The following is a 27,414-nucleotide window of genomic DNA, read 5'->3' as shown; positions in this document are numbered from 1 at the left end:
GTGACTTGGCATACACCATTAAAAGAAACAGTCCTTCCAATTTATCTAAAAATCACCTCAGGATAACCAATAAAAGACACAATTCAGCATCATCTAATCAACATAATAAACACTCAAATAACTGTTTATACGTGTTTTCAGTTGACTTTTCATAAAAATATGTATTTACATACTTAATTATTTCATTTTGATTGCAAAATGATCAGGTAAAGGCTTTATATTATCAGGTAAAGGCTTTATATTAAAAATTCTCCTTGTCTTTTACATGAGAATTATTAGAAATATCAGACTGAACATCTGTTCAATTCTAAGATTTTTGGAAAGCCTGCTAATTTAGGTAAGCACAGAAAGGCAAGCCTTGACACGATTTATCAAACCCACCCTCATACACAAGTAGGATGATAAGTTCTTCCTGTCAGCTTCCTACAGCATCACCATCCAATTTCCTGCAGGAACTTAAAAACAAAGCAATCCTCCAATAAAAGCAGGTTGTTAAGACCTGATATTCCTAATACAAAAAATACATTTTGGGGTTGTCCCTTTAAGTTGAAAGGCAGTAGAGTAACAATCATTTTTTGTTAAAATTCATTTTTAAAAAGGTCTGTTACTTTGGAAGTGAAAATTAATAATTTGATAAACAATTTCAGTTTAATTAATAAACAATAAAACAGTAAAAACTAAATTATAGTAAAAGTTCAATTATGCAGGAAAGTCTACGCTTTAGAAACTAAGAATTTGCAAGCAAAAATGAATTACCAGCAGAAGAGAAGAAGGAAGAAGCAGCTGAAATAAGGTGATGGGTTGCCAGGGAGGAAAGAGTAATGAGCAGTGAAGCTAAAAACGTAAGGAAGGCCTAGAGAGGAGAAAAGGAAGAGTGTTAAGGGAAAAAAAGGAAATAAGCTTATTACTAAGCAAGTTACAAGTCAAGGAGAAATATGAAAAGAGTATCTGCAGATAAAATAAGCCAAGAAGATTAAAAAAAAAGTGTAATAATCACACAGATAGCAGAACAAGCAGTTATCTCACCAATCCAAGTGCTCTATTATCAGAGTAGATACAGGAGATGAGTAAAAATTTGTTGTATTATCAAAAATAAGACTTCTAAGAGGAGATGATAAAGTGTCGTGATCTCCATGACCTTTGGTCAAATAAGCAGAATTTAAATATATTATGGACTTTTTAATGAAGTAATAATGTAAGTGCTCATGGCCTTGCCTTAAAAAGAAAGGTACTAGATTCCATTGTCAAAAGTTGCATGCATGTGGGTTCCTGCTCAACGATTAATGGCTGTTCTGTTTTCATAAATACTTTTTTTGCCATTAAAAGAAAAGAGGAAAGAAAAGTGAATGGAAAATCCTATCATTCACGCACTTAACTACTTACTACATGTTAATGAGAACACAATTACAATAGTGTGCATACACTAATTTTACGATATTAAAAAGTAATTACAGAAATTGAGATGTCTCTCTTGGCAGCAAGAATTAATGTTGGAAGTATTAATACTTAAGTTAAAAATAATATTAAATTATATTTTTTACACCTCTAAGCTTTGTAGCCAACCACTGTATCAAGCTACAATACTGTCTACACAACTGCAGCATACTGAAAGATTCACACTTAACATAAGTCTCCAACTGCCACAGGAAGCATGCTAATATGAAAAGGAAACAGCAATGTCAGAGAAAAGGTATGGACCTTAAAGTATTACTTTACATGGTATCAAATACAAGTTAGGAAAGAAAACAAGTTGAAGCACTGGTAAAAAAGCCTTTAAAATATTACATTTTTAAAACAGAAAGTGACCTACTGCTGGCATAGCAAAACTGTGAAGCTATGGGAAAACAACTAAATGAAACAGCCAGTCCTCTAGTTACAATGCACTCGTGACAACCCTGCCTCTGAAGGATACAAAACAGAGAAAGCATGTAAAACAAACAAAATTGAATTCTATTTTTCTATTTGGACTGATAAGAGTAGAAAATTCGTAAGTGCAGTTACCTATTAGCACTATCATTTGCTGCTTGGATGCTGCTGTCTATTTGTAGGACTGTTTTATAATCAACGTATGCCTGTCGGTACCGCTCCATAGACTCATTTGCCATTGCTCGTCGTAGAAGTGGCTTAAGAGAAAATGGCTGAAGCTCCAGAGCTCTGGAGAATACAAAAGAAAAATGCATGACTGAAACAGAATAACTGAAATAATATTAATAAAACTATTTTATTATATACACAACTATACCTAACAACTCTGTGATTTCAGATGGGCCTTACAGTAACATAACCAAAGAAAATGGGACTAAGCGGTTTATATTAGTACCCTAAATTACATGCAGTTACGAAATTGTTAGTGCTTTTACTACAACTTACTCTACTCAAATCCCTATCTTCCATCTGGAAAACTACTTTCATCACCACGAAAAGATTAATGTAATGGCAGCTGTGTAAGAGCAAAAGCTATTTTTCTTAAGTCATGCCTAGATCTATGGGAATTTCAAGGATATGGTGCTTTTGCCTACATGATTTTCAGTTCTTCTTCCTTAGATGGAAGTATGCACATAAAAAATATATTTAGTAAGACATGAAGATACACCTGTCTTTTTTTGGCTTTCAGGTTTTCCCCTGTATTTTGTCTGTTTACTCTTCTGATTGTGTGCCTGGTCAACACTAAGCTCAACCCCTGACATTGTGCAATCAGAACTCCTTCCAAACACCATGCACTTTTCCAGCAATACGAAGAAGCAGTCCACAACGGCTTTATTTATTAAAGACAACCTTTTATAAATCAATGATTCTTGCTAAAGAGAAAAAGAGATAAACTTTGAAATACTGAAATTAAGATGAGTCTAGCTGATTAGATTTCATGGAATCATAAAGTAATTCAGGCTGAGAGGTCCCTAGTCCAACCTTCTGCTACAGGTAGGGTCAGCTCTGAGATCAGACAAGGTTGCTCAGGGCTTTATCCAGTTGGGCCTTGGAAACCTCCAGGGGAATCTGTGCACAACATCTCTGGCCAACTTGTTGCAATGGCCCTCACTGTTCACGGGGAAAAGGCTTTTCCTAATACACAGTCCGAACCTTGTGTGGTTCGATTTCCTGTTGTCTCTTGTCCTCCCACAATGCACTGCCAGAAAGAGCCAGGATCCATCCTGGATCCATCTGGATAATCTCACAGGTACTGGCAGGCTGCTGTTAGGACCCCTGGAAGCCATTCTTCTCTGAGCTGAACAAACCCAGCTCCCTCAGCCTCTCCTCTCCGGGCAAGTGCTGCAGAGTTCACAACCACCTCAGTGACACTTCACTGAACTCACTCCAGTTGATCACTATCTTTCTTGTACTGGGGAAGCCAAAAACTGACACAGTTATCATAGATGTTGTCTAACAAGTGCTGAGTGCAAGGGGATAATCACTTCCTTCACTCCACTGACTGTGCTCCTGTTTATAAGGCTGTTGGCTGCCTTTGCTGTAACTTGGCTTTGCACCATTACTCCTCCTAAAGCTAGAGAAACAATGATTTCTAGAATAAACACTTCCAATTTCCATTTCATAAGTATTTCCAACATTCCATTTCTCTTCATGTTGCTGAATGCATTTGAAAAATACAACAGTGCACAACATCATAGCCCTTACAAAACCTCTGTAAAAATGCTTGACGTTCTGCAACTTACAAGAATATTAATGCAATTTCAGGTTCCTAACATCAAGAATGAAGAAAAAACCAACCATAAATAAATTCAGATGAAGACAACACTGCTTGAAGAATAGCATCAGTGGGAATGGAAAACTACATTTCCAGGGTAGAATGCAAAGATAATACAGCCAGGGAACAAACCACACCACCGTACTAAATAAAATAACATTAGTGCATTGGAGCCCTATTTCACTCTCTGTAACAAGAATCAAAGGCACTCCAAATCAGAGTCTTGAGACAAACAGAGATCCAACAGAGGGTTTTTGATGCACTTCTAAGCCCTAAATAGCTAAAACTTAGTAAATGTTCAATACTTATTTTTACACCACGAATATAAGCACGACACCATTTTTTACTCTCAAATCAAGTAATCTATTTGTAGATCATCCTTTATGTTGTGTTGCCTAGAGAAGATTTAATTGACACTGCCTAATTCATGTGTGCTTGCAGTTTTGTAGTTCTGCTTCCCAGTCTCTAAATCACTTCTACCTCTGTTGTGTTCACTAAGCATCATGGGTCCTTGTGTATCCAGAAAACATGCACCACATTAAGGACATGATCATTAAGTAGTAAGAAAATAAGCTTCCAATTGGTAAGAAAACAAAACCCAAAACCTTTGTATTACTGATTTCAGTTGAAGTCTTACATACTTCAAACCTCCTGAATAGAAGAATGTGATGGCTGTTAAGTATGCCATCTTGTTCTATCAGCCAGCTGTCTATGGTCCTGCATCTGTTTTAACAAAATATTGTTAACGAGTCAATTTTTTCAGATGACGTTTTCAGAAAACTTTTCTGTCAGGCAGAATACATACAGTAAGTCAAATATTTAGTTAATACAAAGTTACATGCATAGTTTATTTTTACTTTTGGGTGTAACAGTTGGGTTGTGCTGTAAAAACCCAACTGATGAATTAATGATTTCTAACTGCCTTGGGATCCTTTTCTTGCACCTTAAGCCTCAGTCTTACTAACCCTATCTATGAAAATATAAAAAAAGACATCTAGAAATACAGTAATAATTTAGTGGAAGGAAGTGTCTAGAAGTTATTGAAGGTGTCTGATCCCCTCTAGCGCCTGTATCCTTAAAAGCCACAATAAGCAGAAAGGATTTTAGCTCAATTCCTGAACAGCTGCAATTACTGTTTATAACTATGCCAAGTATATATTTAAAAAAAAACAAAACAAAACAACAAATCACATACAGACAACACACACATATACACCATACACATACTTGAAAGCAATTTCCAACACTGTGATAAGCATCTGGCTTAACAAAGCTTTTACATACAAGTTACTACAGAGCATCATTGAAGTAAGCCTGCTTTTGTATTAAAAATTTTAGCCCTACTACGCATTTCTGTGTACACAAGAAGCCTAACAACTGCCCTCACACAGTAAGTTAAAAGTTACTCCTCCTCTAGATTCCATGTGGTTGCTTACATAACTGACAAAGATATCTGTCATTTAGACAGGCAGTCAGACTTTATTGAAGATTGTTCTAAGTCAAACTGGAATAACAATATACCAGTTAAAATGTTTAATCATCATCAGGAATGTTGTTGCTCTACATGGGAGGTTGCAATTTACCTGTTACAATCCTGAATGCAGTCACTGCAGTTGCCTTCTTTCAGGTAACATGCTGCTCTGTTTGAGTACAAGATACTTAAATCATCTGCACTTTGTTCTCCTAAAAGAAGTTACAATTAAAATCAAAGACTAAAATGACATTCCAGAATTAAAGACTTGCATACTGTAAGCTGCACTGCAGTGATGCAGTTTGCTGACAATGCAAAGCTGTAAGGAGCTTTCCTTTATCATGTCACCTAGAATATGCAATTATCCAAACACATAAATAAAAGCAAACAGCTCTGCCCCGAGAAGTTAAAAGATTATTTCGTTCATCTTTCTATACTTTGTATCATGTGAATTATCCTCTACTGACAATGACAAAGAATTTACCACACAGTAACTCCTGCCAAAAATCCGGGGATAGGCTAGGTTAGTTCATTTGTAGTTCCTTTAAATAGATTTATGTTTAGATTTAAATAATCTAAACAATAATCCTAGATTTAAGTATAAGGTACCGCACTCACCTAGACCAATGACATATTCAATTGCTTCCGAGTATTTCAGCACAGCTTCTCCAAACTGTCCGCTCTTAAATAACTCGTTTCCTTCACTTTTTAGTTTTGCTGCAGTAGGAGGAAGTGAAGTAGAACTGCCACCAACAGCCGATGGAGACCCTGCTCCATGCGATCTGGAGATCTTCTCAGCTTCAGGGCTTTCCCTCTTTTCATCACCGTGTAAATAGCCATTAACTTCACCTTCATGGTCTGACAAATGCTTTTGTGTTTTTTTCTCTGATGTGTCTTTTTTTAATCCGCTCTTAGTGGATTCCTTCTGCTTCTCTGTCTCTCTGTCCTCCGCCTTACTGCCACCTCCTTTGCTATGAAACTTTCTCTGCACGTTCCCCATTTCAGCCTCCTCAGTAGCCGCCTCTCCTCTTACTGGCACGCCAATTTCTACAAGGAAGTTAATGAGCTGAGTTAGAGCTTGCATCATCAGAAGGAACTATCGTCTTGGCAAAAGAGGGGTGTACAGCCAAAGAACACGGCACCAAATCCTTCAGGTATCCTAATGTTACCAAGATTTACTTGCCTCAGAAGACACTTCCAAGAACACAGAAAAAATCCCACTTACAAGTAACTTGCGATTATTGCTGAGAAGGTATTACTATGAAATCTCATTTCTCCTTGCTGGGCACATAGTAAACCCCTGTTCTGTAGTGGCAGAATGGTACAGAGTTCACCTTGAAATTAACTCTTTAAATACTGGCTATTACAATACTGATACTTTGATTTTCCATGACCAAATCAAAATGCTTGCATGTTAAAATTAGAACACACAGCTAAAAAACCAGTAATGTTGCACACTTCAAAACTCTCCTCAAATACAACATAGAATAGGAGGGATAAAAGCTTATAAATCATTCTCAAAAAGGTTTCATTTAAATATAATATCAAAAAGCCTTTTACAGAGAGTTCTTCTGCTCATTCAATTTTCACTGCTATTTATTACTAATTTAATTAGGAAAAATCATACAATCAGGCTATCGGATATTAACATATATAAATTCCTTATTCACCTGAATTCCTATCAGACTACCATCACGGTATTCAAATACAGACTTCAGCAGAAAGCCTGACTCTTGATACTACCAGTCATGCAAAGGCAACTCTGTGTTTTGGTACTATTAATTAAGATGCTGGCTTTTCACCTTCCCTTAACTTGATGTGCTCTCATCTGTCCAACAGAATTTTTTCATGCCTTCATATATTAGAGAGATACTTCCAATTGACTCAAACTAAACTTCTGAAGTTGACTGAATATGGATGAACTCCAGGTTGTTCCAAATAACATAAATTATTTTTTTAATGCACAAAATGTTACTGGAATCAAACTGAACAGGATGGGAAAGCATAAGATTTTTGAAACCAACAGATTCTCTAGAGCGTAATAGACAAAAGCTCCAACTGCATCCTTCCTAGCTGTGGTCTCTGTTTTGAAATACCATGTTTAATAATAAGTTCATATTCCACAGTGGGAACAATGATAGGATAAATCTATTCTACCCACACAGACATTTTTATAAAACTTCAAGTAAATTATTTCTATTTGAGGCTTTTATCCATCCATCCATCCATCCATCCATCCATCCAATTTTGCAGTGCCAAATATGCCAAAAAGGTTTAAAGTCTATTTGGTAGGGAGGATGAAGGTAAAAGACTAGCTGGGCAGATGAATGAAGACAGTAGTATTATAATAATAATTTCCTTAGGATGCATGCTAAAATACTTTTATTTTACATCCACCAACACAGAGAATAGTCTGTATACCTTCTACTAAAAAAAAAAAGAAAAAACAATTTTAAATGTCACAGACAAACAGGTGATAGAACAAGTTTTTAGAAAAAATACTAGAGCAAAACACTCTTGAAGAGCGTCCCAACTGCTAGAGACAAACAAAAACCAAGAAAGGCAGATAATGTGTGATGTGAATGTGAATGTCATTAACATGAACGTCATTTCCTGAATAGAGGAGAAAATTTCCTAAAGATGAAGTGCACAGAACCAATCCTGGATTAAACAGGAAACGTCTATAGCATTTGGAGTCCCCATGAAAATAAGAATACTCATAATTAACTTATTTAGCTGTCAGGTTATGTTAATTGCCTAAATATTTCTGGACTGAGTGAACACCATGCACAAAATTGTACAGATATATTTCTCAAATCTAATTCTCAATGTCTTTCAGTTTCAGTGTTTATAACATAAACAATATTCCTGTATTGGTCTCTACAGAGAAATGTATTCATGAAAGCAGTATTCTGGTCTTTGCCTTAAAAAAAATCCACGCTATGAACTTTAAAAAAAAAAAAAAAGTCTAGATACATTATAAATTCCAAAGTAAAGTTAAAGAAAGGTACTGAAAAGTATGGATAGGATTTTGACCAGAATGACAACAAATACAAACTAGAAAGAATTTTAATTCATGTTAGTACTAAAATAATGAATTTAAAATGGAAGGACTGTCAGAAACAAAAGCTATTGAATACTCCAAAAGGAATATTTGAAGTATTTTTTTGTAATGGATGACATCATCTTTCATTTAAAATTACTTTCCAGCTACACAAAATATTTATCCTCCAGAAGCATGGCACAAAAATAGTGGTGGCAGAATGAAAAGCAACGTATCTAAGTTCAGTTCATTAATTCACCTATATTCAGTTCATGAATTCACCTATTATGAAGCCAGGAAACATTTTCAACTCTTTTATCTGCTCTGGACTAGCTACCTATGAAGGCAACTGGAATGGTCTAAATCTCCACAGATTCATTTTTAATAATTTTAAATAATTTTTTGCTTTTGTGCCACACATGGTCAACAAATATTTGGTTTGTATTACATGTTCTTGGTTTAGCTGATTGAGATTGTAGCTGGATTGTTCTGAACCAGAACATATAACGAACAGACTTCTCAAATAACTCTGATCTCCGACTGCTTAGGAGCAGTCTTTGTTCATAAAGAATGAAATAAAGATTTACTGGTCAACATTTACACTGACACTGTAACTGAGGGTTTTTCTTAACTTCAGGATATGCCCTACAAATGCAATTCTAGAGTTAATTTTCAATGCTGTTTCGTTTAACATGACCTAAATTTTTGTATCGCTAGCTTGCAATAGAGCCTAAAAGCCACAGTAGGTTGGGCCCCATTGTGCTAGATGCTGTACAAATTAATTATAAATGAGAGCTCCTTCTTCAGAGAGTTTACAATTCTAAAAACGAAAAATAGCAAATTAACAAGCACACTGGAAAGAGGATCAAGGAATACAGAATAACTACTATATTGAATAACAAGGTGGCGAAATGTCCTCACACAAGACCTCATCAATAAGGCTTCTAACCATAAACAGACACAGTCAATTATTCAAGGCTACAATGACAAAGAAACTTCCTATTACACTAAAATTCTGGTCACAGAGATTACTACAAATTAAGATTTGGATAGGTGTGATATCATATATGGCATAAAGGCCAAGTGAGTGAGCATACAGAGCAGCCAGTAAGCATTAACCAACAGATAACATCTCAATTATCTCAGAGCCTCAGTGGTAGAGGAGAGCAGAAAGCATACCAGGAATGATGAAAATACAACAGCAAGCACAAATGATCGCTTGAGTAGGAAAAAACTCTAATTGTCTCCTACCCAATAAGCTTTGCTTCTCAACAAACCAGAAACTTCAAAATGCAAATCTAAGACCTTACTCACTGTTCTTTGTGAAAAGCCATGAAATATTAACACATATGTTGAAGAATTATCTGTAACATCAAATAAATGTTTCATTATTTCACATGGAATAATTCAAGAAAAAGTAAAAATGTAAAGACAAAGAATCCAGTTTTATTTGAAGACGTCCATTTCATAAAACATGTTTAGAAAAATCAACAAGAGAAATTTGAAGAGTGTTATCAACCCCTATTTGTTTTGGAAAGCTGTAAGTCAGTCATTATGATGACAGCTCTGTTTATCTAAGGGCAGAAAGCACATTACTTCAGAGAAAACATGATACATGGTCAAGACCAGTTGAGAACACAGTTCAGAATTCATCAAGGATGCAGAGAGAGTTTTCATACCTATTCAGCTCCTAACAACATTCCCAAAAAAGGATGATCTAGTGAAAGAAAACAAAGTCACAAAATAGCAGATCGATATAAGGAGATGCTCTTCAATCTAAGAATGGTTCCAAATGACAGTACTGTCATGTTCAATGACAAGGACCTTAATTTGGTGCTATCAAGTAGAAAAGAGACTGGAAAAAAAATCACAAAATAATTCTCTGTAGCCAACTGCTGTGGCATCAAGTAAATGTAATACCACATAGGCAGTGAAACTAGATGTCAGATGAAGGATTTAACACACAGGAAAAAGAGGTGCTCTGATTCTTCAGTACCAACTGTCAGGGTACCAAACCAGCAATCTCAAGGTGCACAAAACAGCAGGATCCATACAAAAATAAAAAATATATATATCCTGAATCGGGAAAAAGGTCTCATCCAGAAGAAGAATATTCTCTTCACCTCTAAAGTGTAATAAATAAATCATGCACAAAGAAAAAAACTCTCTAGGCAACATATTTTCCCATGGTCAACTCTCAAAACATAGTTTTGTCTGCTATGAGGTTTCTTGTACGTGTTCGAAGTACATCTTTTAAAGAGAGATGCGTTGCCAACTTTAAAATTATTATTTCTCAACCTGTTATTGCTAAAGCTAACTTAGGCTTTATTTGTTTAAATACACTTTCCTTTTGATGAATATTTACTAAATTTCAGAGCTGTTTACTATAAATTTTTTTAAATTATTGGAATAGATCAAGTAAATACCACACAATTCAGCAAATTCTTATGAATTAAAAGCAGCTATTTAAAATACATTTATTTTATTTGTCTTTAAACCATATTTATCAGTTGAGATTGTGAGTTCTATAAACATGTCAAAATATCAGGTGCTTTGTCAAGTACATCCATGATTTTTAGTTTTTATAGTGCCTGAATACTAGTTTTTGCAGTCTCTAGGACATAAGCAATTTTCTGGTTCTACTGTTCAAAAAGGATTTTATTTACTTTTGCTTTCAGATACATAGAAGATGAAGAGGAACTACAATCTTTATTTAGACTGTTTTGTTCAAAGCGGAGAAATCAACTTTTCAGAGCTAAAGAAAACAAAAAATATTTTGCTGTTTTTCTTCCAATTTCTAAATTATAAGTTTAGTAGGAATGCATGAGGCTTACCAACTAGAATATGGAAAAAATGTGACTACATGACTGGGCTACATGGACTATTGGACTGACTGTGACTACATGACTAGATGTATCAAGAAGACCTATAAGAAGCTTAGTCTACTTATTGCTATTAGGTTCACTGAACATATCAGATTTATTCAATAACTGAACTGACTTCGTATTTGTTTCCAGTTGTACTTTAAAACACAGAGTAATCTATAAAGATGCTTGCTCCTAAATCTCAAAAATACTTAGGTATATCACACGAACGCATGTTGACAATCTTCCCTATGTTTAAAAGCCTAACCTTTCATCAACGGAATGGGAGTCTCCCTATGGAGCTAGAAGGCACTTAGTCATCTGAATGCTCCCAATGGAAAGCAACCCCCAATTAACTAGTATTTAAGGCTAGGGGCATGATCCATCCTTTCTTCCAGGGTTTTAGCTGAGGAAACTTAGTGGATACCTCCTGATTTTGAAAAATGTATTTTCCTTAAATTCATGTGCAAATAATGCATTATTAAATCACATATGTACAGTCTAATATTCACAATTAAGTTGGAAAACCCACAGACTGGTTTAAAGATAAAGAACTACATAAGCCATGGAAAACACAAAAGCCACAGCTGTCATGCCACATTATCTTAAAGAACCAACAGAAAGGAGAAAGAGTGGAAATTAATCAAGGGATGTTATTCTGTTGCAGGTTGAAGCCCAGACATGCAGCTGAATCTAAAAGCAACCTGCCAGTGCAAGCCTCAATAGCCCCTGCTGCCTCAGTTCCTCCTCCAAGTCATGTATTCTGATTATGCCAGTAGCTTCATCTCTGCAGTCTTGCAGTTAGTCACACACTAATTCATGAATGGGAGCTGCACTTCAACCACTTGTAAAATACATATAGTACAAGAATTACATGTTGTTTATCTCTTAATATATGCTTTCAGAGCACACAGATGATCTCTTACATTAAAAACAAAAAAAAAGATTGATAGGTTTCAAAACAAACAACAAAAAATCAAATTACATGCCACTTGATCATTTTTGCACCCTTTGATCCGATCAAGGGAGGAAAAACGCAGAAGAAAAATGTGATGGCGGGAAGGCAGGAGAGCTGTACGAGAAAGAGAGCTAAGGAACACAAAATGTTCTCTAACACCAGAAGAAATTCCCAACTGGGTCCACATCAAAGGATAGGTATAAAATTACACAGGACACAGGGAAGTAGGTGATTTATAGCAACATTTTCCATATCTCTCTCTTATACCCTTTCTAGAAATAATTCCAAAGATGTGTAATAAAACTGGATTCTAGATTTCACGCTCAGATCTACTTTAAGTAGTGAATGTAATTTTAGTCTTCAAACAGGCAAAATTCTTTGCAAGTAAATATGGATGAATTGTGTGAAAAACATTGTAATATCAAAGGCAATGATTTTCTCCTTAGGTTAAAATTAAATAGAAAAATGACATGACATTACTTTTATCTCCACCGCTTCTTTCACGTTCTTCTATATTTTCCCCTCTTTCTTCATCACCTTCTGAATCCTCTATATCTTGAATAAGTATTCTTTTTCCTTTGCCTTGAGTCTCAGATACAGGCTTTAAACCTTTCAGTTTCTTTTCAATCTCTAGCAGATTTTTCTGCAATAGAGAAAAAACAGCAATAGCAGAAGCCTTTTTCTATAGGTATATAATTTGTAGTTTATATACAGAAAATACATTCGCTTAAATAATCCACATAAGATCCTGAAGAACTATCGAGATAAATGTTACCAATACAAAAACAGAGAAAATAAACATGACTCTTCCAAGAGTCAGTATCAAAACCAAGATTAACACTCAACTTCTGTCTCTTAGAAACTCACAAGATATCACACAAATAAATAAGTACTTTTCTTGAACAAAGTGCTTAAGCAAAAGAAAATTAAGTTAAAAGGAAAAAAAGTAGATTGTACTACTGTGATATCTGGCATGGTCTACTCAGAAGAGACATGTGGAAAACAGGCTCTTTCCAGAATCTCCAAAAAAGCCTAAAATCAATTTATCAAAATTTATGCTATGGAGAATTTGGTGTCTGACGGATACCTGATGGAGGAGTGTAACTGACAGAACTAGAACCAAAAGAGACAACAACTTCTTAGCAGTGTAGCAGAAGGACACTGTTGAATAATGTTCCTCTTGTAAGAAGTACAAATTAGATGATCAAACAGCCTCTCATTCCATAAACATTTTTTGATTACTCAAAAAAAATACTCCAACTGCACTTTGCACTTTCAGAGCAGAGTAAGACACACCCAACATTATGCACTATTCTGAATTTAATTCAATGCTGTACAAGGAAGTGCCATTTCAGTACACACTTCCTCAAGAAAAAGATGAAACAAGGACAGGAACAAGCAAAGATGTGGACAAAGTACCCTGAAGAATTCCAGTTACACACAAGCAATTTATCTTTATTTTAGTGACTCCGCACATAAACATTCACTCTGTATGTGTTCCACACATTCATATTTAGCTCAGGAGGGTTGTGAGGATCCTCCAAGCAAAGAGCAACTGAAAAAATGCCCTGCCAAGCACCCTGTCACCTCTAGATGTCTGAGCCAAGGCGTAATAGCTGGCACAGATAAGGACAAAGTACAGATATCTGCTTTCAGCTACAGAAGCATTGCTCAGCAAAGCTACTAATATATTTGGATCTCTGGAAGAGCGTACTCAAAATGAGTAAGTATCTTATGTCTGGTATTGTAAGAAGTCTCAGCACAGCCTGTTTGATAATCTTTTCCCAAAGATTGTTGTGGAGTTTGTCAACACAGACTCACAAGCTATTTAGTGGTTCAGTCTTATAAACAGGAAAAAAAAAACCCAAAAGCTCTTTTAGAACTCAAATCTAGAGAGACAGGTGTTTAAAAAGAAAGAAAGGGAAAAAAACCAAAAGCAGGCAGGTTGATTCCTTGGTTGATGTGAAACTCAGGAACTATTCTGGACAGGAATCTAGCTCCAAGAACACCCTAAAAGGGATGAATGCTGTATGTGGTGAATTTGACATAACAGGCTTGGACGTCTCTCACTGGTGCAAGCAATAGCAGTGATCAAATAACTCCACGGAAAGAAGTAGCAATCAGCAAGCTGCTAGCAACTGAAAATGTGCCAACAATAAGAGCTGAACAGAGTTCAGGTGATAAGGCAATTGCACAGCATCCAGAAGTCATACGTAAAAAAAATGGAGGGTAGCAGTATGATGGACTCCTAATTAACAGGCAAAGAGCAGTTCAGTATCAGAACTGCCTAGAAGTGAAGATGCTCAGGACATGTAGAGTCCAAATGCAAGGACTGAGTTCTAACCCACAAAACACCCCTAAGAAGACACCAATGAAATGACATGAACCAATCCTCTCCTAAATAGCTGAAGTAATAGTAGTACAAGGACCACATCCTGACCTTGAGTTTCCAAAGAAAGCATCCAGCTTTCTTAGACCCAAAATTGGCTAAGAAGGGTCCAGATTCATCAGAAGATATGAAAGGTTTTTCATTCTAGCCTGGAGGTGAGAAATGAGGATTTATAACATCACGCTGAAGTGAGGACAGAACCCAGGTCCCCTCCTTTTGGGTTAACTTTACTGCTACAACAGTAAAAGCCTGACATCTCTTTTGAATTTTTTCTTGTGAATTATGTGTCAAACTTAAATACACCTATCCCAATGGATCTTTTTGAGATAAATTTCCAAATAACTTTGATCAGCTGAGACACTGATACCGTAAACATGTTCAGCAGGAAAATTTTAGGCACCTAGATTACGTTAATAGAGATGACGTGAGTGCCTACAGGTTCTCACAGTTAAGTAGTGAACAGAAGATCTGGTCACATTCAAGTACCTAATTTCCACAACAGGCACCGATGTGGTCTTGGGAAACTGATCATTGGCACAGTAGATCGAGTGTGTCCTCAAAACTCATATTCAAATCAAACAACATAAACTGTACTCACTTTATGCTATAACTGCATACAACCTTTTTCTAGTCATCTTCAACTCATTTATCTTTACCTTAGCTATAGCGTTTTCTGGTTCAACACATAATACTTTGTTCAGATCCTCTATAGCTGTCTGGTAATTCTGCAGCTGATTGTGTACAGTGGCACGGCGCATCAGAGCTACAAAGGAACAAAGTGTATTATTTATGTGTTTACAGCATAAAGCAGATACAATACACTATTTTTTCTAGACATATTAAGTTTAAAACCGTTTTCAAAATTCTGCATTTACTTCATAATGACTCTGTATTAGTAATAACTGTTCTCTTGATCATTTTTAACGATGCAATTTCACATGACGCCTTTTGGGATAGTGATCATGAATTGTGAAGCATCTTTTCATATTTTTCCAATTTTCCCCCTTCTCCTATGCAAATATAGTTAGCTACATTCAAGCCCTTGCCTTCAGATAGGATTAAATCAGCAACTTTCATTGTTTTCATGTCACTTTTAAGGTAATTAATACTTCAGTGTGGGTATGATGGAAACAATGCACTGCACGAATACAAGAGGGCTTATAGTCATCATATAAAAAACAAGTTAGCCCCATGCTACTGCATAAGAATATGCATTACAGGTCAACAGGATGGACTGCATAAAACTTCCCTGACCCCCAAAACACTGTTAAAATTACTTTGGAGAGCTACTCTGTTTCCTTCTTTATACTTGGACTTGATCTAAAGCTCAATGAAGTCAACTAACAACATGAATGGGTATGTACCATTTTATTTGCTATAAATAAAATAATACATAGAAGGGCAAGTTTATGTTCTACTTTACCTTTTAAGTTGCCAGGTTCCATATCTAGTACCTTCTCACAATCCTGCAAAGCACTGTCCCAGTCCTGAAGTTTGATTTCTGCTTGAGCTTTGTTATTATATGCAGCTGCAGTGGGTATTACTGATATACTCCTGAAAAAAGGGAGTATTGACCATGGTAGGCTCATAGTTAGAAAACCTGAAACAATTCACTACTGGAAGCTGAAAACAATACTATAACAATATTAATACTGATATTCTAACCACAATATTGGTTAGAAACTTCTTCCTGCGAGATGAGAGGCAACCATCCACCAACTAGATTTACCATCGTCAGAGGTCTGCTGCTTGCCAGGGCTTAGATCTGAGATGTTGCAGAGCAGATGCCATGGCTCATCTGTCCCTTAAACTATTACCTCTTGCTGCCATGCATGTAGACTCAAATGAAACTGCTAAATGAAACCTTCAGAGTATCAAGAGTAACTACAGAGCTCTGGAGGCTCTGACGAAGAGCATGGGGAGCCACATGGGCTTCTGCTTGATCTTGCTTGTAAAAGGGAAAGACTCAGGTAGCAGTGAATGAATTGCCCAGGTCAATGTCTGGCTGTGTGGCTGGTATTGTAGGCAGGGCTTTAGCTTCTATAACAACAGGATGATCTCTGAGGAACAAGGACAACTGGGATCCATATGACAAAGTGGTGCAAGACAATCTTTGCCAACACTCTTGCTAACCTAGCGAGGAGGACTCTGAACTATGTTCACTGGGAAGAGAGGGCAATAGGGAGGTGCCAGGGGGACAGCATACTGGAAGAGACTCACACTTTCTTTGTGAAAAAAGCATTACCAGAGGACCATCTCAAGTGCTTGTGCACAAATGCACAAAGCATGGGAAACAAAAAAGAAGAATAAAAGGTCTGTGCAGCTATGATCTCAGTGAGATAACAGATATGGCGGGACAGTTTGTGTGGCTGGAGTGCTGTGATGGAGGCATGCAGACCCTTTAGAAAGACTAGGAAGGTAAGGAGGACGAGATGCATTCTAATCTAAGCAGTGATTAAATGTACGAAGGTTTGTCTTGGAACAGGCAAGGTTTGTCTTGGAACAGGCAAAAGACTGACAAGCCAGTCAAGAGAGCTGATGGGTAAGAATAAGAGATCAAACTGACATGGTGACAACATGGTAAGCCCCTGCTTCAGACTGCCTGATGAAGAAGAGCAAGCAGATGAAGTCTTCTTCAGGCAACTAGAGGAAGCCTCACAATTACAGGCTCTGGTTCCCATGGGGAACCTGAACCACTCTGCTATCTGCTGGAAGGGCAAAATGACAAGGCACAAGAAATCTACGAGACTTCTGCATCATATCAAAGACAACTTCTTGACACAATCAACAAGCTGACGAGGGGGAATGCTCTGCTGGAATTCTTACTCACAGTCAAGAACTGGTTGGGAATGCAAAAGTTGATGACAGCTTTGGCTGCAGCAACCATGAGATGGTAGAGTTTAAGATTCTGGGAGAAAAGAGCAAGATGAACACTAGAATTATAGCCTTGGACTTCAGAAGGCAAGATTTTAGCCTGTTCAGGAACCTGCTTGGCAGGATTACAGGGAGAATGCCCTGTGAGGCAAAGAGGAGATCTGGTTGATCTTCAAGGACAGCTGCCTCAAAGCACAAGAATGATCCTTTCCAATGTGCAGGAAGTCAAGCAAGCATAGGGATGAACAGAGAACTCTTGACTGAGCTCAAACACAAAAATTAAATACACAGCAGATGGTAGTGGTGATGGGCTACCCAGAAGGAATACAGAGACACTGGCTAAGTGGAAGTGATGGAATCAATAGAGCAAAAGCTCAGCTGAAGCTGAAACTAGAAAAGGGATGTGAGGAGCAACAAGAAAAGTTAGGGGTTTTTTGTGGTTTTTTTTTTAAAGGTCTATCAGCAGCAAAACAAAGATTAAGGAAACTTAATCTGGGGGCCACTGATCAGTGCAGCAGAGGACCTAGTGACAAAAGACATGGAAAAGTTTGAGATACTCAGTGGCTTCTTTGCTTCAGTCTTCACTGGTAAGGTTTGCCCTCAGGCTTCCCAGGTCCCTGAATCTAGAGGCAGATTCTGTAGGAGTGAAGCAGTACCCACAACAGAGGAAGATAAAGTTAAGAAACATGTAAGAAAATAGGATATACACAAGTTCCAGATGGGGTGTTCAGGAAGGTGGCCAATGTTACTGCAGGACTGCTCTATATCATCTTTGAAAAGTCATGGTGATTGGGAGAGATTCCTGGTGACTGGTAAAGGCTAACGTCACATATATCTTCAAGAACAGCAAGGTGGAGGACCGAAACTACAGGCTGGTCAGTCTAACATCAGTTCTCAAAAAGATTATGGAGCAAGCCATCCTGGATTCCTGACCAGGCACATGAAGGGTAAGACGGTGACTGGCAACAGCTAGCATGGATTTACCAAAGGCAAATCATGCCAAGACCAACCTGATAGCTTTCTTTGCTGAGTGGCTCAGTGAAGGAAGGAAGAACAGAGGATGTTGCTTACTTTGACTGTAGCCAAGCCTGTGACATGATCTCCCATAGTATTCTTATAGCCAAATAGGTAAAACATGGACTAGGTAACTGGACAATAAGGCAGACAGAAAACGGACTGGACTGCTGGGCTCCAAGAATTGAGTCATACAAAGTCCAACTGGTGACCAGTTACTTAGTGGCCTCCCCTTTGGGATCAAGTTTTTAACATCTTTATTGGGGGGTGTAAGAAGGAACAGAAGGCACCCCCAGGAAGTTCGCCAATGATACAAAGCTGGGGGGGAACAGTCAATAACACACTGGACAGCAGAACTCCAGTCAAAGGGACCTTAACAGACCAGAGGAATGGGCTGGCAGACTTCTCAGGAAGTTCAGAAAAGGCAAGCGCAAAATCCTGCACCTGAAACAGAGTAACTCCTGCAACAGTACAGGCTGGGTGCCAACTAGCTAGAAAGCAGCTTTGCAGGAAAGGACCTGAGGGCTCTGGTGGATAACTGAACAGGAGTTAACAGTGTGCTCTCAAGACAAAGAAGGCGTACCACGTGCTCAGCCATATTAGCAAGAGTGTGGCCAGGAGGTTGACAGAAATGGTTCATCCCCTCTCTTCAGCACCTATGAAGACAACAGATGGAGTACTTGGGTTCAGTCTGAGGCTCTCCTGTACACAAAAGGCACCAACAAACTGGCGTGAGTCCGGCGTGTCACCAGGATAGTTAGGGGGCTGGAGTACATGCAATACTTATGAGGAGAGTCTGAGATAACTAGGTTTGTCCAGCCAGAAGCGAAGGCACAGGGGAGGTCTTGTAGCTGTTTTCAGTTACCTAATGGGAAGGTATGGAGAAGACAGAGCCACATCCTTCTCAGAAGTGCACACTGATATGACAAAAGGCAACAGACACAAGTTGCAAAAAGGGAATTTCTGATGACATTTTAGGAAAAAAAATTTACTGTAAGGGTAGTTGAACACTGCAACAGGCTGCCCAGAGAGGCTGTGAAATCTCCATCCTTGGAGATATTCAAAGCTTAATTGAACAAAGCCCTGAGTAACCTGACCTAACTTGGCCCTGCTTTGAGAGGTGGTTTGCACAAAAAATCATTCAGAGGTTGTTTCCAACCTAAATTATTCTATGATTCTGCAATATAACTGAAATTACTAAGCAGAGAGATTTCACTAGAGGTATGCAGAAAAATAGGCAAGATCCATTTATTTTAAAATCACATCAGCATAACAGAAATACGTCAGAGCACGTCCTCTGCAAAAGTTTTGCATCTCTTTAGAAATAAGAGAGAGGTTTAAGGTTTTTTGTAAAATAGAAAGTACTCTCTACGTTCAGCTTAGAATAGTAGGCCGCATTACAAGACAAACAGAATGAATAACTGTACCCTCATTATTTTTATATAGAACTCTACTCTTTTTCCCTTTTTAGCCATATACAAATAACCCCTTCAGGCTATTATCAATTCACTCCAAAATATGTTTTATTTAAATATTTCTAAATGTAAGAAAATATAAATTTTCAGATGGTATTAGAAAAGTGCCCAGTTAGAACAGTATGCAGTGTCAATATCATATATTTCAGAAGGTGTACAATGCCCCGTGGAGGTCAAATATGGAAAGACTCTCCATTACGAAGGATTCTGCCCGTCTTTATTAATTAATACATTATTTATGCCCCAAAAGCAGAGATTTTTACTTACTTTTATATTATGGATTTGTATTTTAGTTTTTGTATATGAAATACAGCTATGGATGTTTTTTATATTCATGTTCATGTATTAAAAAAACCCAAGAAAGATATTAAGGCTGCAAGTCAAGAACAAAAAAATACACATCAAATGCCTCAGTTTAAGCAGCCTGTGCACTATCAATATCAATAACTTTGTGCACATATATACATTTACAATCTCCAGGTAAATCTTCATAAGCTGTTCTGCAAAACCCTACCCCGCTCAGTGACAGTATGAATAGTGCTTCCTAAACATAAATCTGTTCAAGATTTATGTTATTGCTGTTGCACACAGTTTATTCCTATTCATTATTTTCTCCATACTTGTCTGCACTGACCACAGACACATTAACTTCCTCATAAATTCTTTTTGAGGATATCCCACTATAATATCATAGCCCATGAATTATCTTAACACTTCATCTCACAGTAGTGCCATATCATTACCCTCAGTTTACACTGGTAATTAATACACCAAGATTCCCATATGCTCTCAATTTCTAAGTGACAACTCTGACACTTCTAGGACTTACGGTTTTTTTAAAGTCTGTATCATTTCAAAGCACAAGAGTTAAACAAAAATTGAGTTTCCTTTAATGTTAGTTCAATGTGCACTAACTAACAAAAGTGCACTAACAGTCAGCACTTTTGCAAGTCAGACCTCTAGTGTCTCAAGATGAGTAATCTGCAAATGAGAAACAAATGTTGGTCTCATGAAAATCCTGGTTTGTGTAAATAGCATCATGTTTGAACACTGTGAAAAAGGTAGAGAAAAAAAATCTAGTTCTCCCAAGGCAGTATTCAAATACCTTAACTGAAACACTATCCTTCTCTTCCTGTTGTGCTCAATTCTGTTCACCTTGAACTTTTCTACTTTTGAACCAAATACAACAGAGGTCCTGTAGCAACAACCTCTATTTATATAAATAAAGCCAAAGTCTGAATGCAGTCCACTGTGCACTAAATAAGGCAAGCAACTGTAAGAGTCTCATATTTTTTAAATCTAGTGTTTATATACTTTTCTGCTGGACTGCTGCTAATTACAGACAGTGTTACGATGAAGCTACACACAATGTTTTTTCTTTCTCTTAAGATGAGGTTATTAAATCAATTTTACTTATTAGCAATTGAGAAAATCCTACCAACACAATTAATTAGAATTCATTTGTAATGAATTTAGTTTCTCAACACACTGCTTATCCTTTTATTTTTGTAAACTTGCCCTTGAATCTCAATGGTTTTGAAAAATCTGAAGAACTTTCCGACACCTGCAGATTGCATCCCATCACTATTTATCCACTTCTCTTCCTGATAAATAAAAATTAATATCCGGATGCAACAGTGCTTTAAGTACTCTTCTGTCAAATCTTTTTGCCCTTTTGAAAATAATCTAATTGTCACGAGTTGCTTCAGTAAGTAGTTGCTTTAATTACATTGCTCTAAAAATAATATTCACAAGTAACAGTCATTAAAATAACACAAGAGCATTTACTCACCGACTGTAATATGTCACTGCTTCCACATAATCCCCAATGGCAAAGGCTTCATTGCCCTTTTCTTTTTCACGAGTAGCAATAAAAATCTTCTCTTTCTCTGTCATGCCTAGAAAAAATATTTATACAGAACAACTAACAACTTTCGCAGGTGCAATCAAAATGCTGTCAGCTAAAACGGTTTGAATGTCATAATCTGTATATTATTTTTTAAAATAATATGGCTTACTAAAGACAAATTTGTATTTTATTTTCTATAATAAGAACCCAAATCCTTCTGATATGCATACAATTCAGAATGCAAGATGAAAGTAGTTGGCTAACCTCTACCATTGATTTACAATAGCAGAAGTATGCTTTCTTTCTTTACCTAGCGCTCTCAACCTAAACACAACATAAATATTTTAACTTATTAGTAACACCAAGACTAGATTTTTTTCAAATATGGCTTCAATTAACCTCCTAAGAACTTTTAGCATCTCTAGAGGTTGAAAAATAGATAAAGACACTTTTACCTTTATAATATGCTTCTTCAATTTGTATTCACACTCTACAACACAGTATTATAATTAAAGAAAAATTTTATGTTTCTAAGACATTACCAGTTGTGTCTATTTTCTTTTTGATTATTGGTAGACTTGGCCTACTAAAGAATCTTGCTTTTGAGTTATTTTCTTCACAGCCTTCATCAATTTTAGAACACTCCTTTTCCACATCGAACCTTAAATTAATAAAAATAACAAATTCAATAATGCTGCATAGCAAGACTCCTCTACTAATAGAAAGGCATACTATATTTCCATTATAAACCAAAGGAAAAGACAGATAAAGGCTGTGTTCAGTTATCCATGATTAGTTAGGAAAAAGACATTTAGTCTTACCTCCTTTCCTTGTGCTGGGTTTTTTTTGTGTGCTTCTCCTGCTTATACATTACCTCCCCTCTTCCTCCTCCTCTCTGGTTAAAACCAATCCAAGAAAATGTCTGCCTCACCTCCTTGCCATCCCCCCAGAAAAGACAGGTATAATTTAAGAAACAGTATCATCAAGCTCAATCCCAGCCCTATCAATCATCTCTATTAACCTTTGCCAAAACACCTAAGAACCAGCTTCAAAGCAATTAATACTGTAAAGGTGAGAGAGATTGCAAAATAGTCTCAGACACTTCCATGGCTACTCTGAAGCAGCTTTTGAAAACAGTGTTTATGAATTTATATCAAATAAATATTGCTGCCATAGTCCTATAAAACAAATACAGTAATAACCAATTCCTACACTATCTAGAAACACTACACTCGCTGCTTTTCTGTTTAGGACTTGAAAAATACCCTTTGCTTTCCACAGTAATCTTGACAATATGAATAATTTCTATCTGAAATAGACACACAATTTTGAGAATTTATCCAATTCAAAACCTTTTCAGGTAAGACTAATTGTTCTCCATTTTGATTCTGATCTTTTCCTAGCTTACTTTTACCTGTTTATTGTAAATTAACCACATTTCAAAATAAGTCCCTTTAAAATATGAAGTGAAACTTTCTTGTTTAGAAATTGCCTAAACAATTATTTGAACATTTTGAAATTATCTTCAAAATGTTTTGAAAACACAATATGCTTCAAACTGGAAAATTTCTTTTTCAGTATACTTGCATTATCCAAAACAAATACATTATATGGGAAAATTCACAAACTGTAGTATTATCAGCATGCTAAAGCACTTAAAGATTGAGCGCATGAAACTGCACACAAAATCCCAAAATGATTACTTTAAATGATACAGAGGAAAGAGGGATGAAAGAATAAATTGTTGCAGAAGTTATTTTGATAACCTATTTTGTTTGTCCACATTTGAAGGAAGACCCCTATTTCTGAAACATGCATGCATGAAAATAACTGATAGGCACAGCTGTTTGTAAGAACAGCATCTTATGCAGACAGGGTTTTTGTAGTGGTTTTGGGGGGTTTTGGGGGTACAGTGAGACATTAAGAGTTTCACTACCCAAATCCCACAGTCTCTAGATTTAGCTCCCCATCTACAGCACTGGAAACTTGTGCCTCCTCACTCTGATTCTACAGCATCATATTCCAGATTTCAGGAGCTAGAGAGAAGCTGCTACAATGCAAAACACAGAAGTATGTGCATTTCCGTCTCCGTGTTTAACAATTTGGGAGCATCAATCTGTCACATAACTTGGGAGGGTAATATACCACCATTACATGATGCAGAGAGTGTCTTTGTATCAGGGCTTCATCCACCCTAGAAATAGTCAGTTACTGTCTAAACCTCTGATTATGTGTAACTGCATCTGAGCAAACTCATGCATCTGCCTCAAGCTCATTCTTTGTGGTCAGCGGGGCTCAGTGAAGGAATAAGGATTCATCAATTTTGTTTTTAATTTAGAATTGCGACTTTAGATACACAGAAGATCAAATTTATAAGCCCATGTTAAACAACCCTACAAGTGCTTCCAAAAAAACTGGTAAGTTTAGTTAATTTTAATCCCTTGGTTTTACGTACCTCCGTAAATTTTATATCTTAGATGTAGAAAGGAAAAATGAAATCTGAAACAAAATCACTTTTTATTTGTATTTTGGTCAAGCTGCGTGAAATATAACAAGACAGCAGAAAAGTATACACTAAATTGTTTTCAGCTGTTAGCACGACAATGCATCATTTGCATTTTAACAGAACAATTATTATGGAAAACCTAACTTTCACCGAAGTGTTATAATTCCCTGAAATGTTGACCTTAATACTATGTTTCTGGAAAATACATTAAAAACAACATTTAATAATGTTACATTATTAAACAAATGTATAAGATTTAATAAAAACTTAAATATAAAGGATTTAACATACTTGTCCCATTCACTGTAATCCCGTGGTATGTTTTTCTTGTTTCTTTGTTTGTTTTGTAACTTTTTGTTCTGAAAGAGAAACAGCGAGCCTGTAAGACAGTTTTTTAAAGTGGAAATTCACAGCCTTGTTTTGTTTTGTTTTGTTTCTGCAACACATATTCCTAGTAACTAACACTATTCATGACTAATCTCAGGGTAGTCTTGAAAACTTAATTCATCTTGCTCTAAAGAAAATCTTCATATATATTTGACATATTGTTGTAATCTGAGGAGCTCTTCAGTCTCACACTTTCTCTCCACTGCCCTGTTACGTGTCACAAAGGCACTGAATAAAACTTTCAGATATGACTGTTCTTCCTAATTAGTATCTTGTGCTGCCATCTTCCAAACCATCCTTTCAACGCAGCAAGGGAGAACTCAGTCTTGGGAAACCCCAGCCTTGTGATGAGGTGTTTGACACCGAGATTGAATCAGTAACCTTGTTTTAGGCTTGTCATCTCCAAGAGAATGCAATGCACAAATTCTGATAGTCCCTGGAACCCTCACAACAAACTTACAAACGAAAAATTTGTTTGACTTCAAAATAGTGTCTGTAATTTTGATTACTTCACACTCCAGTCAAGCTAATTCCCAAGATGATTTACGCTCATTCTAGCTTTTAGACAAGTTCCATCATTGAGATTTGCCTTAACTAAAATTTATCCTTAGGACCTCCCTGCAACAATCAGTCCCAGTAACAGATTTGACTGACTTGTGTTGCAACCCATCTCCCACACTAATGGAACCTATTTCCATAGCTGGCACCTTTGGCATCTCTTCTACCTCTGTCATGAGACTATATTTCTGATATGTCCCTCCCTGCTTGTTGACTTCAACAATACTTAATAGCAAGGTGTGGTTCCAAACAGGTATTCCACAGTGGAATAGCCAGTTCAAAATATTCCCCATCTACTCTGTCCTGGCCATTCAGCCCTCCTCTTACCTTGCAATCCATCACTCACTGAGTTAAAGCAATGCAATTGTTTGTAGAGTTGCAGATTTATACTTATCTGGGTTCAAACAAACAATTTGATAGAGATAACAGTGTAATCCCTAAATATCTGTACCAGTTCAACTGAGCATGTGATAAACTGGACCAAAGAAACAAGCAGCAACCTCTTAAACTAGCTTTACCGGTGGTGACACTGTAACAAGGAAATACTTCCGCAGTTGGATGTAAACACCCCAATTTACATAATGCAAACATGACCCTTCCTGTAAACACTTCTGACTATCTATAATGTTAGGTTACACAAACTTTTATAGTATATAACTTCAGAATTACTCTTAATGTTCTCAGTCTTTCAAGAAGCTAGACAAAATGACAAATACATTTAGTGGTCAGCGCATGGTTGGAGGAGGTAACTCCTAAATATGGCTTCCTGAAATATGACTTATCATTATGTATGCAACCTGCTGTATATTACAAACTTAATAATTTAATAATTATCAAATCTTTTTTTCAAACCAGAAGTCTTTAACTTAAATAAGCACAAAAACAGTGAAACTCTCAGAAGAAAACTTGTAAGGTGTTTACACTAATGCAACTTTAATTTAGGGAGAGAACTACAGCATGTCCTTTTAAGGAATAAGGAAGAAGTGTTGACTCAAAAATGCACAATTTTTAAAATTCTAGGTCTCATATTCTTGGGACCATTGTAACCAAGTTGCGGCTCCAGCAGAGTCAGGAATTTCTCCATCAGTAATATTTCAGAGCATCTCATCCAAGAGGCTTTGAAGAAAAATGTGTGTTTGTGTGCTGTGGAAGTAAAAAAAAAAAAAAAAAAAAAAAAAAAATCTCTGCCCTTGTCATTTTTCTTGCCAGAACTCAAAAAGCATGGATCCCACCGAGTCTGAAGTCAGATGAACAATTTCTGGACCAAAGATCAAAGCACGGACTGGCTTCAGTTCTGGTGACACAGAATTTGACCTTGGTTCTCCTCTGGGCCCCGTGGGATGGCCTAAGACATCACTATTCTGTGTCAGCTAACCAGTATTCTTTTATTCGTGTTCAGAGTATCCGAAATAATATGAAGGCTATATAGATGCCATCACAGTGGATTTTTATAACATAAAACTTGGAATGTGTGTTGCATGCCCTGGACTGTGGCATGAGGAGGCATCTGAGGACAGAAATCTTTCTGGAATAGTATTAGGAAACTTTTTGGCAAAGGAACCTAAGTCTGCTGAAATCCCATCCATACAGTCTTTTGGAATTGAGTATCCCTAAACCCATGCTTTAGTTCTGTTGTGGAAAAGGTGAGGCAGCAAAAATAATAATTAAGCAATGTGGACAGTTAGGAACAGAAAAACTCCAGCTATCTCTCCAGTCCTCTTTATTTTGCAGTATAGATGTAACCTTGAAGTCCTGGGCTGTGTGAAAGAAAAAAAGGGATGTAAGACAGAAACTTCCTTATTGTGTTAAAGAGGGAAATATTGCATAAAGTTCACTCTTTACCTATCCATTTTTGGAAAAATCTTCCCCATGACTTCACATCAATAAAAAGAAAACACCATATAGAGTTGCAAGCTATTAGTAGTGAATTAAAACTGCACCTACATTTAGTATCAGCAAGAAAATCTGGTTACAGACACAACAAGATGCTTCCATTTACCAAACTTGTACCCATTGGTGCAATCCACTGTTTTAGGGTCAATAAGGATTTCCAGAACTGGCTTCACTGAAGATACTGAACTTTTTATGCATCAGTTCAGATGAACATACTCAGGCTCCAATCAAATAACATAAAACTATGGAAGGGTTTGTGGATTTCTTTCTAGCGGAGAGGAGAAATTTATCACGCCAACTTTATACTTGATACCACATTACAAAATTATGTGATGCCAGTGTAAAAAATAAATTAAAAAAAAATCCTGTCCTAATTGATTAGCAAAACATGTTTAAAAAATTATAAGACTACACATAGCTTTATCAGCAAGAA

General features: G+C 36.7%; 1 protein-coding gene across 1 annotated transcript in view; it reads right to left on the bottom strand.

The window, feature by feature from the left end:
- SPAG1 (sperm associated antigen 1) overlaps positions 1–27,414 on the bottom strand; it is a 46,200-nt gene that overhangs the window by 14,017 nt on the left and 4,769 nt on the right. The window contains exons 5-13 of the mRNA XM_075495042.1: positions 24,435–24,502; positions 22,180–22,298; positions 21,581–21,686; positions 15,849–15,979; positions 15,082–15,188; positions 12,517–12,679; positions 5,790–6,218; positions 5,284–5,383; positions 2,002–2,154 (exon numbers count right to left, since the gene is read on the bottom strand). Coding sequence (XP_075351157.1) covers positions 2,002–2,154; positions 5,284–5,383; positions 5,790–6,218; positions 12,517–12,679; positions 15,082–15,188; positions 15,849–15,979; positions 21,581–21,686; positions 22,180–22,298; positions 24,435–24,502 — 1,376 coding nt within the window. The remainder of the gene's footprint in view (positions 1–2,001; positions 2,155–5,283; positions 5,384–5,789; positions 6,219–12,516; positions 12,680–15,081; positions 15,189–15,848; positions 15,980–21,580; positions 21,687–22,179; positions 22,299–24,434; positions 24,503–27,414) is intronic.

Source organism: Mycteria americana, chromosome 2 (genome assembly GCF_035582795.1).
Source record: "Mycteria americana isolate JAX WOST 10 ecotype Jacksonville Zoo and Gardens chromosome 2, USCA_MyAme_1.0, whole genome shotgun sequence".
NCBI lineage: Eukaryota > Metazoa > Chordata > Aves > Ciconiiformes > Ciconiidae > Mycteria > Mycteria americana.
The sequence above is the reverse complement of the archived record's forward strand: the minus strand, read 5'-3'. Positions and strand labels throughout refer to the sequence as shown.